The sequence below is a fragment of the Gymnoscopelus braueri genome (assembly GCF_963280865.1).
Source record: "Gymnoscopelus braueri genome assembly, chromosome: 11".
In the NCBI taxonomy this organism is placed as follows: Eukaryota; Metazoa; Chordata; class Actinopteri; order Myctophiformes; family Myctophidae; genus Gymnoscopelus; species Gymnoscopelus braueri.
Window position 1 is genome coordinate 28,360,065 of NC_137613.1, and position 17,969 is coordinate 28,378,033.

The window sequence follows — 17,969 nt, forward strand, 5'->3', positions numbered from 1 at the left end:
GTAAAGACTTTACGAGCCACATTAAGGACTTTATGAGCAGATGTCTCCAGCGAGGATGGGGATTTATAGAACAGAATTCAATTTAATCTCAAGATACCATGGGACCATTTCTCCTGTCACACAGATGTTCTTCAGACAAGCAAGACACCTCATCGTCTCTCTAGATGCTTTATTTCCTGTTGCCAAAAAACCCATACAGAGCAACCCAAAACACCCACTCTGAGATTCTTTAATACGGTGTGACTTTTCCAATCACACAAATTCATAGTGGATTTCGATAAGCCAAGGTTTGCTTTGCTGGGGGGTATAGCACAGATATGGATAAACACAGGCTGTTAATGTCTGCTCATCTGAGAACCAGAACAGTTGAGATCCGTGTCTTGTTTGCCAGTGGAATCATTTGTGTGGTTTGACCTAAGGGAGTGACATTGGACTTGTCCGAGCCAACAGTGTCTGTTTTGAATACTGAAGGTGAATGTTTAAGAAGTCTGGCGTCTGGCATGACCTTTCCTATCTGCTGCCTCTGACAATTTCCTGTGTGGCCTATGCCCTCCATTGCCACCCAATCCACTCATCTTTACTTTACTGTACTCTTCTCGTCTCTGCACAATGTTTTTCCTCCATCCGTCCTCCTTTGTTTGACACAATTCCTTTTTTCTTTTCCTCTTTCACTAATTTTCTCTCCTCTCTAGCATGCTTTCTCTTCCCTCCCTGTTTGGTAATTTAAGTCTTTCTGTGTGTGTCTCTCTCGTGCGGCTATCTCAGGACGTGGATAAGACTCAGACTGAGATTATGCGCCACCACACCAGCATCAGCGAGCTGAAGAGGAGTTTCATGGAGTCTGTACCGGAGCCAAGGCCCAGTGAGTGGGACAAGCGTCTGTCCACCAACTCACCCTTCCGCACCTCGAGCTACAATGGCCAGCTGCCGCCAGGGGTGAGTCTGCTGCCTGTGTGTACAGTACCTTGAACCATCAGGGTTCATGCAAGAACAAACTCTGCTGACAATTACAAATGACTGTTTAGGCATTTAGTTCTGATCCAGAGCAACTCACAGAAGTGCACCATAGTCATAATCTCGTAAATGCCATGAATATTTGTCAAACAACAGGGCAAACGGCCATGGCATTAAAGTTCTGGGAGACCAAAAAATGCAATGAAGAGATAAGTAAATTATAAGGTCATGTTATATCAAGCTCGTCCATCATTTCTACGCTGTCTGCTGCAGGGCTTTTCAAACTTTTTTATGTCACAAACCCCCATGGACCCCCATTTCAAATGACACTGTACTAGATATGAAAAGATGTTTATATTTACATTAAAGGTAGGGTAAGTGATATTTTTGGGTAATTTTCTTTTTTTTGTTAAAAAGGTTAAAGTACTATATTCTGGTAGTAATCATTGCTACAGAGCGTTTGTTCCGTCACAGGGGTCTCTCCAGCTCTTTAGTAAACAGAATATAGTACATTTTCAGGTAGGTGACAAAATGTAAGCCAATCAGGAGAGAGCTCTGAAAATGCATTTTCTGTTTAATAAAGAGCTGGAGAGACATGGGAGACTCCTTTTACTGAACAAACACTCTATAGCAATGAGTACTATCAGAATATAGAGCTATTTACCACTTATTTTAACCAAAGTAAATCACTTACCCTACCTTTTAAATGTCATTTTCATTTTAACATATTTTGTATTGGATTCTCACAGCTGACAGAGTAGGATAGTAATTTGACAGTAATTAAAAAGAGACAATGGAGAAGGGCAGAAAGTGGAAAAAGAACCCAGAAAAAAACTAAATGTCATAATGGTACTTATAATAAATAAATTAATACATATATTCTGCATATTAATAGTCACTGGCACTGTACATGCTTTGTGTTGTAATCATTTCAAGTGAATTATAGTGAAATTATATTACTTCTCATTTGGTTCCCACTGGAACCTGCTCAATGGCCGCTGGGGGTCCTCGGGCCCCACTTTTGTGCTTTTAGTGTATGATATGATTTTACAGAAGCTATTGAGTCGCTCATTGATATATCTTCCACTAGATGGTGCTATTGTCCTTTTTTCCATGACATTTAATGCTGCTGTAGTGATATTCTAATTGTAGCCACTGTGGGAATTTACAAGTATCTTTACTACAGTAGATTGTGAAATGAGTTTCTCTAGGTCATAAAATAAACGTTTTCCTCTGAATGTGATGCTGTCATCATGATACATTGCAAAGCTAGCCACACTGGGAGACAGTCTATCCCACTGTGTCAGCTTATGCTCACATGTGCGTGCGTGCGTGTATGTGTGTGTGTGTGCGTGCAGGTGAAGATGTCCAGTGTTGCACCTGCGTACGTAGTCGGTGGCGTTTCCGAGGTAACGGTGCTTTTGGGTTTGATGCTTAGCCTCGGCGGCTGCAGAACGGCCTACAACACGCTGTGTTTCTTTATGAACTCTATAAAGAACAGACTGTTAGTGTGAATGGCAGCTGGATGCTATGGCCCGAGAAAGACCACTGGATTGCGCTCGCCCGGCCCGCAACTTTATACCCCCCCCCCTCCATTCCCCCATCTTAACCTTACAAGCCACTCCCCATTTCCCATTGAAACCCCACCTCCTTGAATGACGGCTGCCAGCTTTGTCTTTCTGCTTGATCTGCCAATCAATCGCATGGCTGGTGTTTCTATCCGTTACCGAATCGATCGCATGACTCTTGCAGTGAACGTGTCTGAAATAAGAATTATGAGAGAAAAGAAAGAAAGAGAAGAAAATAAAAACAACCAAAGCAGAAATAAATGCATTAGCAAAAGAAAAGAAACAGCAACTGACCCCTCCCTCCTCCTCATCGTCTTCATCTCCTTGTCTTACCCCCCCTTCTGTATCTGCCCCCGTCCATCGCCTCCCACCTGTATCTGCCCCTCACTTATGTCTTGTGTCTTATGTTTGCTTCCCCTATCTCTCTTCTCCCCCCACACCTCTCTCTCTCTCTCTCTCTCTCTCTCTCACAATCTCTCACTCTCTATCTTTCTTTTCATCCCATCTCCTATCCTTCTCTCGTTGTCCTCTCAAGTCCTGTCCCGGTTCTCCACTGAGATCCCTCTCCTCTGCATCTCCTTCTCCACCTCCCCCTCTCTTCCCTCCTTCTCCCCGTGTGGAGACGGATGCTGAGCCTCAGACCTCCGGCCAGGCAGTGCTCTCCTCCTCCCTGCGCCCACGACCCTCGTCTGCTCACAGCATCAGGGCACACATCAGGGCACAGTTCCTGTCCCAGACCTGAGCCACTCGGAGTGGCCCGGGTATCCTGCCAAGCCCCCCGTTCACCCAGAGGGCACCGCACAATAACCACATCATCTTTTTAATGACTTCACAACCAATGGGCCACTTTTTTCTTAACGTTACAGCCTCTAGAGCACAATTACAGTCTCTGATAGTCTACTGCTGATGTCCAAGAATTATAATGAGTATTTGATGGGGAGAGAAAAAAAGGACATCTTTGTGTCATCGTCAAAACTGTTTTAAAAATATCTTTATCAAAACTGTCAGGTCGTCAGAACAGAACAGTCTGACCTTGCATAGACTTTACAAGAAAAAAAAGAGCATATTATGGCATCTCCTCCAGGCGTATCATCGGAAATGACAAGCCAATTACAAGACTAATGGTATGGCCTGCAGCAGTGATGATCGCACATTGTGGTCTTGCCAGCCCGTACCGGGGCCTGTGTCTATGGTGTCACCTCCATCCCTCTGTTGGCATTTAGAAGACGTTGTTGCACTGCCAAAATGGTTTGCACTAGCTAGCGTTTCAGCTGCCAGAGAATGCCTTTCCAATCCCCACCCGCCATAGAGCAGAGCCCCATAAAAACTCAGCGCTCCCCTTCTCTTCCTGCCCCCCCACCCCCCACCCCCCAACCACCACCTAAGGTTCGGCCTGGTTAGACCACCTACAGTAAAACGCCCTCACTGCCCCCCCTTACCCATGTTCCCCCCCTTCCCTTAGCCACAGCGGCTGCACTGTCACCTTGGAGTTTTCTCTAGACATTCATCACTGTCATACTTCTATCGGATAAACTCAGATGGCGTGAAGTCTTCGTCCGATCTTCCTCCTTTACCTGACGAACACCTGGAGAGCCCTGCCATTACTACTGACCCCCCCGCCCCCCTTCCATTCCATCGCTGACCCGCCTGTCCCTTCATTTGCCCTCCCTTCTGCCAACTCCCCCCCTCCCCCCCCCCCCCCCCCCAACCCTCCCCCTCTTCTTCCTCTCTGTTGGCCATTCCCCCACTCGTCTGCTCATTGTCTCTCTGTCTCTCTTGGTCTCCTGCTGCTGAGCACAGCGAGGGAAAAAGCGTCCTCTATTTGCACACAAGGTAAGAGTATGGTGCGGTGCCTCCGCTCCGGGAGGGCCGCCTCTCCGTAGCCACGACTACCTGCTGGAGGAAGAGGAGGAGGAGGAGGAGGAGGAAGAGAGTGATGAGTATGATGAGATGGATTTTGAGGAGGAGGTTGAGGGGAAGCGAGCCTGTAGTCACACTGTGAGGGTGTCTGTTGATCTGTCGGAGGAAGACAAGAATCCGCTTCATCCATGTGATCTGGCCCCGACCAAGCTCCAACAGACTCGTATGTCATTCTTCCTGTCAAGCCTGCTGGTGATGGCGCTGACTCTTCTGTGGCTAGTTTTCATTTAGAAGTGCAAGGACGACGACAACAAAAACAGCTTGATTTCAGAACTTCTTCCACACAGCAAAATCCTGAGTGTTATAATTTTACTAGTTAAATTAGAGTCCAATTAACACTCAGGATTTTGGGTTAAATTCTGCGACGCATCCATGGCCCGCTACACACTACAAAAAAATGCTGTTTCACCCTCTACCTCTCTTTCTATCGGTACTACAGTAGCTTCCCTCCAGCTTTTTACCCAGTAACCCACCCCACCAAGCCACCCACACTGTCCTCAGGACTTCGGCAGTGTTGTGTTTCTTTCAGAAACCGTCGTGAATTGTGCTCCATGGACAAACATGTATGCCATCATATGAAGAACTAACGTTTACATCAGTCTCCCATAGGGAAAAGCCAATGCGTGTTATGAACAACTGCTTGAATATTTACTGTTATTATTGTTTTATATTTTCTCTCATTGAGGACTCATCTGTTGATGCCCCCCCCCCCCCACCACCTCGAGTATAATTCCAGTGTACCGTTCTGTTGAGTGGCGAGAGATGTACTGTATCACAAGCGTTTATGGTTAATTGGTCAACTAATCATTCAAGAAATGTTAAAGAAATGGGTTTGCTAACAGAGCTGTGTGCTGTTGGGTGACGTGCTTGCAGCACTATGCCTGTGTTGTTCAAGGCCTCAGCATGGAGGACAATCAGTGAGGAATCACGAGAACCTTAGCATCTCTATTCTAGGGGTGAACATTCCGCCAAAATAGCCGATCCACAAGCTCACAATGCGGCCACAAAGCGACGTTTTGTGAACTTGTAAATCGGCTATTGCCGCCGAAGAGATTTGGTATAGAGGGAAAAAAAGGAGGGGACCAATTATAGACCCCTGGGGTCAACTAATTGTATACTGTAGGGTTTTAAGTGGTTAATGCTATAAGTTATGCTTCATCGCACATTGCTGTTACTTCTCATTTTCATTAAACAAGACAGGGTCTAAACATTCTTTAAGTAAAGTTATGGGGAAAAAAAAGTGGTGACATACCGGCCTCAAAATATGGCTCCAGACTGGCCATAGCCTGGAGGGACGGTGGATCTGAGGTTATAAATTCACAAAAATAACCTAGTTGCTGGCTGCGTGCACAAGAAACTTGATGCTGATCGGTGTAGTGGATTGCGACATTAGCCATGTCGTAAAATCTTGAAAGTCTTATTTTTCGGGGAGCGATACAGACACGCGATGAAGTATAATTTAGGCTTTAGCATTAGCATCACCTTCTGCTCATGTAACTTCAATGGCCTTAAATTTATACTTTTGTCCTTCTCGAGACTGCAGTCGTTTAACTTAAATATCCACTAGTTACCAAAACAACAAAAGATGAGAGAATAGAAGGATACCTCGTCGCTACGCGTTGCACAACTTGTTCATGACACTGTATGCTATTTACTTTGCTTGCTTCAAATTAGATGTGTGTATATTAGTACCAATCACTGCCGTCGTCACTTAACCAGAGAGAAGATCTTAGCATTTTAAATACCTTGTCTAGATCCATCACCTGAAGGGTTACGTCAAAATAACTCTTTTGGATGGTTCACATACTTAGAATATTGAATTTCTTAATGATGGTGGCACTGATGATGCACCAAGCACAGTCCTCCAACAGAAAACTGATAGGTTGGTTCAAAACACCCTGTCCTTTAGTAAAGAAATCACAAGGCCAGAGCCTCTGAGTTCCACTGTTTGTTGGTAGGTTTTACTGCACATTTGAAAAGTTCTTAACTCTAAACCCACTCAGAACAGAACCTCCCCAAACAAGGTGTTGACCTTACAGTGTATTCATGCTGATATAGACCAGCTGGAGTGTTGAAACTAAGCTTATACCATTATTTATGGTAGGCACTTAAGTACTGTATTATACTTGGGAAGTGATATTTGTATTTAGTTGTATTTACATGCAGTAGATTGCATTTGCCTATGGCCAATGACATGCAGTTAAGATCTGTTCTTCCTGCAACGGGTCACACTAGTTCTCTGAGGCCCAAAAGGCTCATGCCGTACTAGTCACTCTTTATGCTCTTTATGCTCTTCTGGCCCTCTCTGTCTTCAAGGTTTGCACTCAGAATATTCTAACTATCCCAGGTTTGATGCCTTTGAAATTATATTTGTACCATTCAAGTGGCTTTACTGAACCTTCTCCGTCCCTACAGCACAGTGACATTAATAACAACTTGTACCTAATATGATATATCATGTATACAGACTCTATTCACGTTTAAGCTTCAAAATGTGCACTGAACAATTCCTTTTCTTAATTCTACAGGTCTGTCAGGTTAGACAGTGCTCTGAGCCTTTATAATATTGACAGGGAACGCTGAGCCCAAATGCTCATTTTAGGACACGATCTGAATGGGTCTGCTATAACTCTGGGAAAGTATAATGTTTACCCTTTGAAACAGTGACAGGCGTGGACTCGTTGAATGAAGCTAAAATGTGTCTTTACTGCATCATAACAGCGGGCTTTAATTGACCATGAAAGACTGTGCATGCAAGTCTATGTACTCAGTGCATTGGTGCGTGTGCGTGTGATCTGTTTTGTGTGCACTTTCACGACTTAACAATGATGTGGTGTCAATGGATTTTCGGAGAAACCGGGGACCTGTAAGCCTGTTACTTTCACTGTGATAATGTCTATAGGAAACCTGCCCTGATCAAGTTCTCTTGTCTTCTGGTGGATTCCATTGTTGTTCTCATTTAGGCTATTAATTCCTTTTCACTATGTTTCATATATTCTCTTTACTTGCAGTGAGACTTTGAGTATTCATTTGAACCTAGGTGTAAATTGTGACATGAGTAGTGTATAAATAAATGCATCAAATTTGTGTGCATGTGTATTTCGATTTTGTGAGATGTGCTTATTAAAACAGAACAGAACAGCTTATAAACTAACTTCCTTCTTGCCTTCCATGGCTTTGATCAGTTTTTAGCCCCTCTAGCGCGTCCGTCTAAAATCGATTGGGCAGATTGCCATTGCTGAGCGCGTTCAAGCTGCCCGGAGGATGAACCATAACCATTTGAGTGAACCCATGACCTTTCCACCAGCGCATCCCTTAGGCCAAACATTTTCTACTTAAATGTGTTATTTTTAGCTCCACTAGTGAGGGCGTGGGGTTCTATGGATGCCTATGTTGGTCAGTTCAAACCACTTTGATCTGGTTGGGTGTAAGAAGCAGCACGGCCTCTAGGGGGCGCTAGCAGGGCTTGTAGATTCTTTCTTGTTCAGACCCCCCCCCCCCCCCCCCCGCCCATAAAACTCACCATATTTGATTAAATTCCATGTTAAAGTCAGATGTTTCAATGCTTAAAATAAACACTCCATTGCAACGTGCACAGCATCTGTGGAAGAGCCTCTTGTGTCTGAGGGATTAGGACAAAGTGAAGTTATTTTTTTTAAGTGACATCTCCAAATTTAGCAGACAGTTTGATCAATGCAAGAGGTTCCGTGGGATTTGGTGGTAAGGTATATTATCAGTCACACTTTAACCTTGTGGCGGGGATGAGTTTGTGCAGAATGACTGGCAAATATCTCAAAAGACTCTGAACTCCCAGCTGAGGTATAAAATCCTTTTAAGGTGAGGATGAAATTCAACCCACATGTCAAAAGTTACCATTACATTGAATCATTCTATGAATGTGTGTTGTGGAGGAGAAAGACTTATGGTTCTTCTCCCTTCTCTGTTTGGGATTCAACAGAACTTTATCTTTTGAAATATGAAGTGAGTTCTAGCTCCTTTCTTTATTTTGCCATGTCTTTTACTCCACATAAAACTTGTATGCTTCCCTTAATGGAAGATGACCTTGATGTCGAAAATCCCTAATCCATCTTATCTTTCTCTGTATTAAAAAAATATGTTAACGATCTATACTATCAAATCTAAATCTCTTTTATGGCATAGAAGTTGAAGATGAAAGATGAACAAGGCAAAATGAAAGCAATTTCTCAAAGTAGTGATCTGCATAATCTGCATATCTAAGAAGTGGTGTGTGGGTAATTGGCGAGCTAGCCTGGGGCTTCATTGACTACTCATTCCCACAGGGAGGGTTCTCATTATGGAAGTTACATGCTGGCCCTCAGGGGAGACTCCTCTTGATTTACTGTAATTATTGATCATACCATCACAGTTGAACTTTGTTTCCCTTAACTTGATTGTTGCTTCATTACTCAGAATATTCAAAAGTTGTTATTATATAAAAATGTTATTCCAATCATAGCCAAATAATGCATGCATGGTGTGGATTCAGTTCAGACTGAACATGAGTTCAGAACATTATGAGTAGAACATGCGGTTCCACTCATAAATCATTATTTTGTGTTTGAAAACATGTTTCAAGTGATTGCAGCAGTTACAGTAAGTGTGCATCTTTGTCTCTAGACGGCTGGTTTAGATTTAATTGGATCACCAGCAGCATGCTGTTGGGACGAAAATGAAACCACAGCCGCAACATTGGGGCGAGATGATTGGCAGAATATAATCATTGTGTCATAATGCGGTTCCTTCGAATAGACCCTTAGTAGAGTTTATAGTTTGACTGATAGCTTAGAGGTCTGAACAGATTACCTTTGTTACTGACTGCATGTCTGATCCCTTTCCTCGCAGTCTCCCCTGATGAAGACCCAGACAATCACCATCTCTGACGTCACCAACTCCCTGCGAGGAACCGTGGCCAACAAAGAAGTCCCAATTGTGCACACGGAGACCAAGACCATCATGTACGAGTCGGCGCAGGTGAGTGGATTTCTGGGAACCGCATTGCCTAAAACAGTGGTTCTCAAGTGGTTCATGTTAAGGACCCCCAAAAGAATATGTATTTGTCCGCGCACCCCATCTGAAAATATTTTGTGCCAGTGACCCCCATACAAGATTTGTGTTGTTAAAATGTTTCCAAATTTGTCAAAAATGTTCAAGCTTTTTTGAAAATAGCCGATCTAGTAGCTCACAACGCGGTTGTGAGCTTGTAAATCCCATAGCCGATGTATGTAGGATGAAAGTGATTTAACTTATTTTGTTGCTATATTAACACATTTTGCTGGGGACCCCCTGGAACCACCTTAAGGACCCCTGAGGGTCCCCAGACCCCACTTTGAGAACCACTGGCCTAAAACAATACCCACGCTTATTTGACATTTTCAACCGACGCTGTGAGCCAGTGACAGGTTCTCGTCTAACACTGCGAAGGTTTCTGTGCCGCAGCAGGTGGACTCCCTGGACTCGGGAGGAGTGCTGCTGAGTGCCCAGACCATCACCTCAGAGACAGTCAGTACCACCACCACCACCCAGATCACCAAGGTCCGTCCATCAGCCCCTCTGCCCACTCGCTGCTCCCACAGCAACGATCAATAGAAATCAATGAGAGGAAATGACTTGTCATGCTGCACTGCATGCCGTATTACTGTACTGTGTATCAATCATGTCCCATTGATGACCGGCAAGTTTTAAAGCAACAACCCGGAACATTTTCTTGTGAATAAAACATTCGGTAAGACTGCATATGAAGGTCGGGTCTATGATGCATTATAAGCGCATTTATCATGCATTATAATGTGCTTATAAGGCATTATAGCACTCGTTATAAATGTTTATAATTTATATGCATAACAACCTCTAACAAGGTTTATGAAGTATTAGAAGTGCTGGTCATAAGTTCAGCTGAACAGCACTTTATAATTACCATAACTTTGTCTGTTATAAAGTGTCTTTGTTATAATTTGTTATGCATAATAATAAACATTAATTAATGAGTGTTATGATGCCTTACAAGTGCATTATTATGCATTATGTATGTGATTATAATACATTGTAGACACAACCTTTAAGTAAACTGTTACCTGGTAGTTACAATGTGCTGTTCTGCTGAGCTTAAAATGCATTAGGATCAGCACATATGATACTTCATAAACCTTTTTATAAGTCCTTATACATAATTATAAACATTTATAACAAGCGTTATGAAGCCTTATAAGTGCATTATAATGCATTATAGACCCGACCTTTGGTAGAAACACTACTGGCACTACACTCAAAACGCAATATCTCGTGTCTTATCTCAGCAGTATAACTTCCAGCCCTCGTGTGGGAGACCAGGGTTTGAATTCTGGGTAGGACATATGGATTGCAGCTTTAAATAATTTGAAGATGGTTTGTTGAGCGTTTACTTGCTTTAATTGCCTGACTGGAAGTAATTCCACCGTAATGTTTAGCATCTCAATGGAGTTGCTAAACATTATGGTGGCTGTTTGCTGGCTGAGCTTTTGTTTTGGCTCCAAAAATGCCAAAATGTCTCTCCCTTGTATTTGTGTATGTGGGAGAAGGTGTGTGTGAGTGTGTTTTCACATCCTCATGCCGTTCTGATCCTCTCCTCCGCCTCCTGTAGACGGTGAAAGGTGGAATCTCTGAGACGCGCATTGAGAAGAGAATTGTTATCACTGGCGACACAGAGATCGATCATGATAAGGTGAGGAGTTGTAATTCCTCTGCTCTCGGCTCTCGGCTCTTTGCCCTCTCAAATTGAGTTAGTGAAATCATTTTTCACACTAAATGTAAGCTCATTTGTGCCCTAATGAAATTTGCGAACATATTTAATGGAGTCTGTGCCTGTGGGCTTCGCTGTCCACCACTTGACGGACGCTATGATAATGAGTGTTTGCAGGGGTCAGGTTAGTGTGACTGATCACAATTGTACATGGGGTTTTTATTGTTTATTGACTTAACTTGTCCAGAGGAGCAATTGGGTTTGCATAACAAGTAGGCATTTTTCCACATGCATAGTATTTTTTATTACGGTCATTAATTCTGTTCTGTTTAACCACTTTCAAATTGTCATGCCTATTTTGGGCATGTAATTATAGGCAACATTCTTGAAATAATGTCAGAAATTAGAAAATGAAATGCATTTTCAAAAATAGAAATTCAAATAGCAAAGATAACATTGCGTCACGTTGTGAGCTTGTAGATTGGTTATTCTTGATTTTTCTTTTTTTATAGCGTTTATGTGGTTAACTCGCTGTCTTCTTCTTCCACCTCTCAGGCTTTGGCACAGGCTATTAAGGAAGCCAAGGAGCAGCATCCTGACATGTCTGTTACCAAAGTGGTGGTGCACCAGGAAACAGAGATCACCCCAGAGTAAGATACACTCCTCCACACCCCAGGTGAGTTACACACACTGGAATCATACTGGGGCTGAGACTTAACCACATGAACTCCAGTGTCCCTATTCTGGGGTGAACATTCTGCCAAAATAGCCCATCTCAGCTATTTTAGGCGAAGAGATTTGGTGTAGTGGGAAAAAGGGGAGGGCCTAATATAGACCCCTGGGGGACTCCGGGAAAATAAGTATATTCAGGTTTAAGTGTGACCATACCGGTGGTCTGGCATGTTTAGGCTTTTGACTATGACTCGTGGTATACAGTATTTGACATTATTGACGACTAGATTCAGTTTTTCATGAAAATCTGAAACCTGTTTGAGATACAGTAGGTAATCCAACATGCTAAATCTAATTGCATAGTATAGGTATCTCTTGTAAGAGTTATATTTATTGTTGCATAGGTATATTTTGTAAAAGTTATGTTTATTGTTGCATACATGTAGGTATCTTATGTTTAATGTTGCGTTTTAATGCATTTAAATCATTTGAAAAATCAAGTCCCTGTATTCTTAACCATGCATGATGTTTAGCCAGTTGATTCCGGTAACGTTTTAAAGACTATGGAGAAAATGTAAACAGACAATCAAAGCCATTAACAACAAAATGGTCTATGTTTATGTTCCATATACGACCAAAGCTGCGAACACACAATGACCTGTATTGACAGCGGTACAGTCCTGAGTGAAAAAGTGATATGTCGCTTGACAAAAATGTCCTATTTTCACCTGAAAATAGTGCTGGGGCACTTGATTTTAATCAAAGCATATATTCGGCTATCGGCTTTAGTGAGTCACTTTGCCTCTACTCCATTAACACCATTGGCCTTCCACCTCCTCTCCTCTAGTGCATGTTGTAGCTCTATCCACTCTACTCCTCACCTCCCTCCACTGCTTCAGTGTGTGTGTGTGTGTGTGTGTGTGTGTGTGTGTGTGTGTGTGTGTGTGTGTGTGTGTGTGTGTGTGTGTGTGTGTGTGTGTGTGTGTGTGTGTGTGTGTGTGTACTTCTATTACTATACTTGTGAGGGACAAAGGTCCCCAAAAGAATTGTAGAAATTGGTTGTGACCTAACAAGAAAATGCAGTATTTTATGGTTCAAATGAAATGTAGAGGTTAGATTTAGGGGCTAGGGTTGGAGTTATACCTGATTTATGTCGGGCACCGGAAAAAGGCAGATCAACTATTTGTCAGCTAATATATAATGTCCTCACAAGTATAGTATCAAAAGTGTGTGTGTGTGTGTGTGTGTGTGTGTGTGTGTGTGCGTGTGCGTGTGCGTGTGCGTGCGCGCTCGCACTACCCATCACTGCTCAGACAGCAATCTCCTGCTGCTCAGATCTCTGCCTTGACCCGTGGAGACAAAGCGTTGCGGCTGCTAGGGGCAGTAGTATGAAATGGGTGAAGCTCACTCCCTGAGACAAATGGAAACCAAACTAGATTATCAGAGGGGGGGGGGGGGTGTACTGCCCTTACTCTGCGCTGTAAATCAGTTAAGAACTGCTAACTGTGCCGTTGTTGGTACCGCAAATCACACACCAGCTATTTGTTTCTGTGGGGTTTTATGAACAAAGGCTGTGTTTTGATGTGGCTGGATGTACCCTTTTACACTGCCGATGACACAGAGCTCCAGTTGGGTTGCTTAAAAAAAAGCTATCCCAAGGGGTTTATCAAGACCACAGCGGTTAAACACAATACATTGCACTAAATGAATCCATAAAGACCTAGTGAAGAGGTAATGGTAGCAGTCGCCACCCTAATTGCAACAGCAAAGCAATTACCAGTTACAATGACATACAAAGTGTTCCAACAGAGACTAAACAGAATTGGAATAAACAATGTTGACAGTGATGATCAAAGGAGGGTTCTGTTACAATCATCAGTAATATGAGTCAGTCGACATCTGCGCTTTGCTGACAAGACCCTCGCTGCATCGCTCAAAATCAATGTAGCACCAAACACTTAACTGCAGGGATTTTTCTTATAACAGTGTACTCACACGTATTCCAACATGAAACAAGGGATCGCAGCATGAGGTATGTTAAATAGTGGTGCCCATGTGGCTTTAATTGTGGCCTTGTTTGTGCAAGTCGAGGCGTCCAGGCTGGGAGTCTGGTGCTGTTTAGCCAGCTGCCAGGGCGGTATGTAAACACTCTGTGCCTGCCCTCGGCCCGCTCTGCGCCTCGTCGAAGGGGAAGTGCCCTCTCCGAAGAATCGGCACGGCGTCCCATATCGCTGCTTTTGTTTTACTTACACATTCAATCAACTTCACTGTGTTTACATCAGGGTGAAGTCTGAGAACCCCCTTACCCCCCCCACCACCACCTAACAATCCCTCCCTCAGCCGCCCCTGCATTCATCCCTCCATCTCATCCTAAACACCACCATCTTTACTCCTGGCTTGCTAGCGCCCGGGCCCCTGGCCTGGGGGGCCTTTCCTTGCATTTTCCGCTCTCTGCTAGAGTGTCCTACTTTTTCAAAGCCGAGACATGTCAAACATCGCTGTCGACATGAATGGGTGTGGTTCCACTTAAAGTCCTCGCATATTTGGCCTTTCTGCTTTTTCTCACGCTCCCATTTCTGAGCGCTGAATCAAGGTTGGTTGTATAAGTTTAATCTGCTGAAGATCTTCTCTCACTCTTTCTCTACCTCTCTTTCCCTATCTTTATTCATTTTTAAGCTGGGGTGCAATGACGACGCCTGGGCGACAGGAACACGCAGGCACAACCCCTCTCTCCGACCTCTCCCTCTCCACTTGTGTCACCATTCCCACTTTTATCTCAGAGCCCTCCCACACACCCCCACACCCAACTGCACTGCCTTGGACATACACGCGCCAGACTACAACAGCACAGGGAACACTTTTCAACTTTGAACTATGACCTTTGACCTCTGCGCCTCTCGACGTCAACTGACGGAGACCGAAGGAGTTCTCACAAGACTTAACCAGGATTCCCCACAATCCCCCTCTCCTGTTCCGCACACTGCCAAAAGCCGAACCACTAGACGGCCAAAAGCCGAACCACTGGACGGATTTCAATAGTTTTTTCTAAAGTGAAATGAAAGTAAACTGCATTTGTAAATTTGTTCCTCTCTCTCCAATTTGTCTGGAGATTTTAAGAAAATTTTTCAAGGGCATTTGGTCTTTTAAACTTATTGAGATTGCTGGTACTTTATTCATATTTTTCTACAGAGTTTCTTACCGTCCTAATTGGTTACCTTGGAGATCAATTTTTTTAGCAACTCGGCATTACGATAGGGGTTGTGGGTGATTCTTCTTGGGACTGTACGCCGTCAGAACATCGAGGATCCCTCTTAAATTCTAACGCTCGACATAGTTTTGTGTCATCTCTTGTACAGCAAAAAGTTTATTTTATTCTCCCTCTCAGTGTTAAAAATATTTTTTCAATTCATCTGTAAAAAAGATTGATTTTATCAAAGCAGGGGGCCAATTGAGTCTTTCTCTCTTTTGATGTTTTGACTTGATAATCTGGTGAATGATTTTTCCCATATTTTTGATTGTTTTATTTTAGTTGTTGTCTTTATTATTATTGTTGTCGTTGTTATTTGTGTGTCACCTTAGAGCAGTTCTTTATCATGACAGAGGAGACACCCTTATATCGCAATGACAAGATTTTATGTTTACTATTTATTAAATTATTTTTTTGCGTACTCTGCATTTTAGAAAGCCTGTCTTCTCAGTGCCAGGCTCGTGTACTTTCATGTTTTTTGTAATAGGCAGATCTCGGAGCATTCCAAGCACCAGCTTTGCAGCAGCATTCAATTTTGCTGGGCATGGCAGTGGCATCTTTATATCCTTGCATTCATTCCATTTCTGATTTATTTCTACCTTCCTACCAAAGGGGGCAGTGTGTACTCGCCCACAGAGGTGGGCACAAAGGCAGCTGGTAATGTCTCTAACCGGCCAGGTTTGGGCTTAATTAAGGTTGATTAGTGAGTAGACGTGATTGACAATAAAGCACATGCAAATTGAGAAACTCCCTGCAAGAATGGCAGCAAATGGCAGAAGCCACAGCTGTCGATTCGGCTTAGTTGCTTAAGTTTCCTAACGGGCCCTGATGCTAAAAGCACGATACCATACCAGAGAGCTTTTGTAAATTAAATGATATGCTTCTTTTATGCTTTTGTGTTTACAGACAAACCGTAATGTCGTGCAAGGAATCAAATTTGAACCTCATGTGATTTACGTACGCACTGTCCCTCAAAACAAGCATATTAATTTAGTATGGTACATACAGTAATGTTTTGGTCTATTTTAAAACATGATGCTTTTTTAGTACAAACTAGTCCTCTGTACAGAACCTTTCTGTGTTGTAGTTATTTCAGTATGTTGTCCTTTTACATTGTGACACTCCCTTTTCTTTAGAAAACAAGCAAACCAACATTTACAGTATAGTTTCCTGTTTATTTCGTAGTGGACTCGTCACCAACACTGAAAGAGAAACATGTAATAAAAGAGCACCATGCACTGAATAATAAACACAAATGTAGACACATTTGTTTCCACTCTTGCCTCCTCTTCTGTTTTCTAAATTTTTTTCAGAATGATAAAGAGATATCGTTGCTATGATTGAAAATGTTCCATCAGTATTTGCCTCCGAGAGTCAGAGAATGTTATTAATCACTTGAACCCTAGCATCCCTAGTCTGGGCATGTCATAATGTGTGAATATTTGGTGAAAATAGCCGATCGACAAGCTCACAACTTCGCGCCGTGACGCGTTGTGAGCTTGTCGATCGGCTATTTTCGGGCAAGAGATTTGGTGCGGAGGGAAAAAAGGAGCAAGCCAAGGATAGACCCCGGGTGTCCCCAGACCCCGGTCAACGAAGTAAATAGGGTTAAAGGGGTTTAACCCATTAAGTCTTCAGTTTTCTGAAAAACCTGTTTCTATAACGTTTTCATGTCAAGGACCCAAAGAATTATATGTATTTGGCCGCGGACCCCCATCTCAAAATAATTTGTACCAGGGACCCCCAGAGGCAAAGATTTGAGTTAAAAATGTTGATGATTTAAAAACAAATAGCAGATCTACAAGCTCATAGCGCGGCACTGAGCTTTTATATCTGCTATTTTTGAATAGCCAACCAATGTGCTAAGCAGCTATATATATGTATATAGCTATATAGCTCAATGTACCCCCTTAATGATTGAGGGGGTAAGGCGAATGAATGCCCAGAGATTTGTGTGGAGGGGGGGGCGATTAGAGAGATAAAGATCCATTATCTGGCCATATTGATTCCTTATCGCCACAGAGGACTTTCTGGTAGATTGTATCTTCAACTCCCTGACTGCTGGCTGCTTGCGAGGGAACTTTCCGTCCGTTCAGGTCCGGGGCACTTTTTTATCAAATATTGAATTTTCTTTTGCTGGGCTGAAGTAGGCCTGAACGGATATCCCTTGACAGGTTTATAGATAAATTCCATAATTCATTCTCCTTTTGTTCTGACGCCACTGTCACAGGCCACTATCTGGGGGAGACGTTTAAAGATAGATGAGAAATAAATAAATTCCTTTTCCCCTGTCGGCCAAATACAGACACACATGAATGGAGCCACATAATGTATTGACCGTGAAAGCTCTTGGATTTATGTAGTGCTTTTCTCGTCTGTTAGCATGAAATGTATGCATCAACATTCACCCATTCACACACACACACCAATGGCAGAGGCAGCCGTGCAACCTGCTTGTCGGGAGCAGTTTCGGGGTTCAGTGTCTTAGTCAAGGACACCTTTACACGATGCAAGGAAGAGCTGGGGATCAAACCAGGCTCAGCCTCCTGAGCAGAGCACTTACGCATAGATTATGTCATACAATATGTGCCATCCATTTAAATGGAAGGCAAGGCAGGGAAGACATAAATACTGCATCTTGATGCCTTGATATTTAATGAAGCACATGAACTACCTGACATTGTGGTAAAGGTACATCATTATCATTAGACCTTTCACCTTTACATTCACACGCTTGTCACATAACCCCTTTCATACTTTCTTCCCTGATGTTGTGTGTCGTTTTACTTTGACCTCTAGATATTGTACGGAGGGAAAATTGTCAATTTTAAATGTGACCCCATGGTATTGTTATTCATGTGACTTCATTCCC

General features: G+C 43.0%; 1 protein-coding gene across 2 annotated transcripts in view; it reads left to right on the forward strand.

Annotated features, from left to right (window-relative positions):
* Positions 1 to 16,360, forward strand: part of LOC308095950 (protein 4.1-like) — a 63,818-nt gene extending 47,458 nt beyond the window's left edge. The window contains exons 22-27 of one of the 2 annotated variants that reach the window (XM_080443133.1): positions 766 to 936; positions 9,306 to 9,434; positions 9,900 to 9,995; positions 11,080 to 11,160; positions 11,734 to 11,854; positions 14,527 to 16,360. In XM_080443133.1, coding sequence (XP_080299259.1) covers positions 766 to 936; positions 9,306 to 9,434; positions 9,900 to 9,995; positions 11,080 to 11,160; positions 11,734 to 11,832 — 576 coding nt within the window. In that variant the 3' untranslated portion in view covers positions 11,833 to 11,854; positions 14,527 to 16,360. Of the gene's footprint in view, positions 1 to 765; positions 937 to 9,305; positions 9,435 to 9,884; positions 9,996 to 11,079; positions 11,161 to 11,733; positions 11,855 to 14,526 lie in introns of both variants that reach the window. The other variant, XM_080443134.1, reaches the window with a different exon arrangement.
* Positions 16,361 to 17,969: the final 1,609 nt, after the last annotated feature.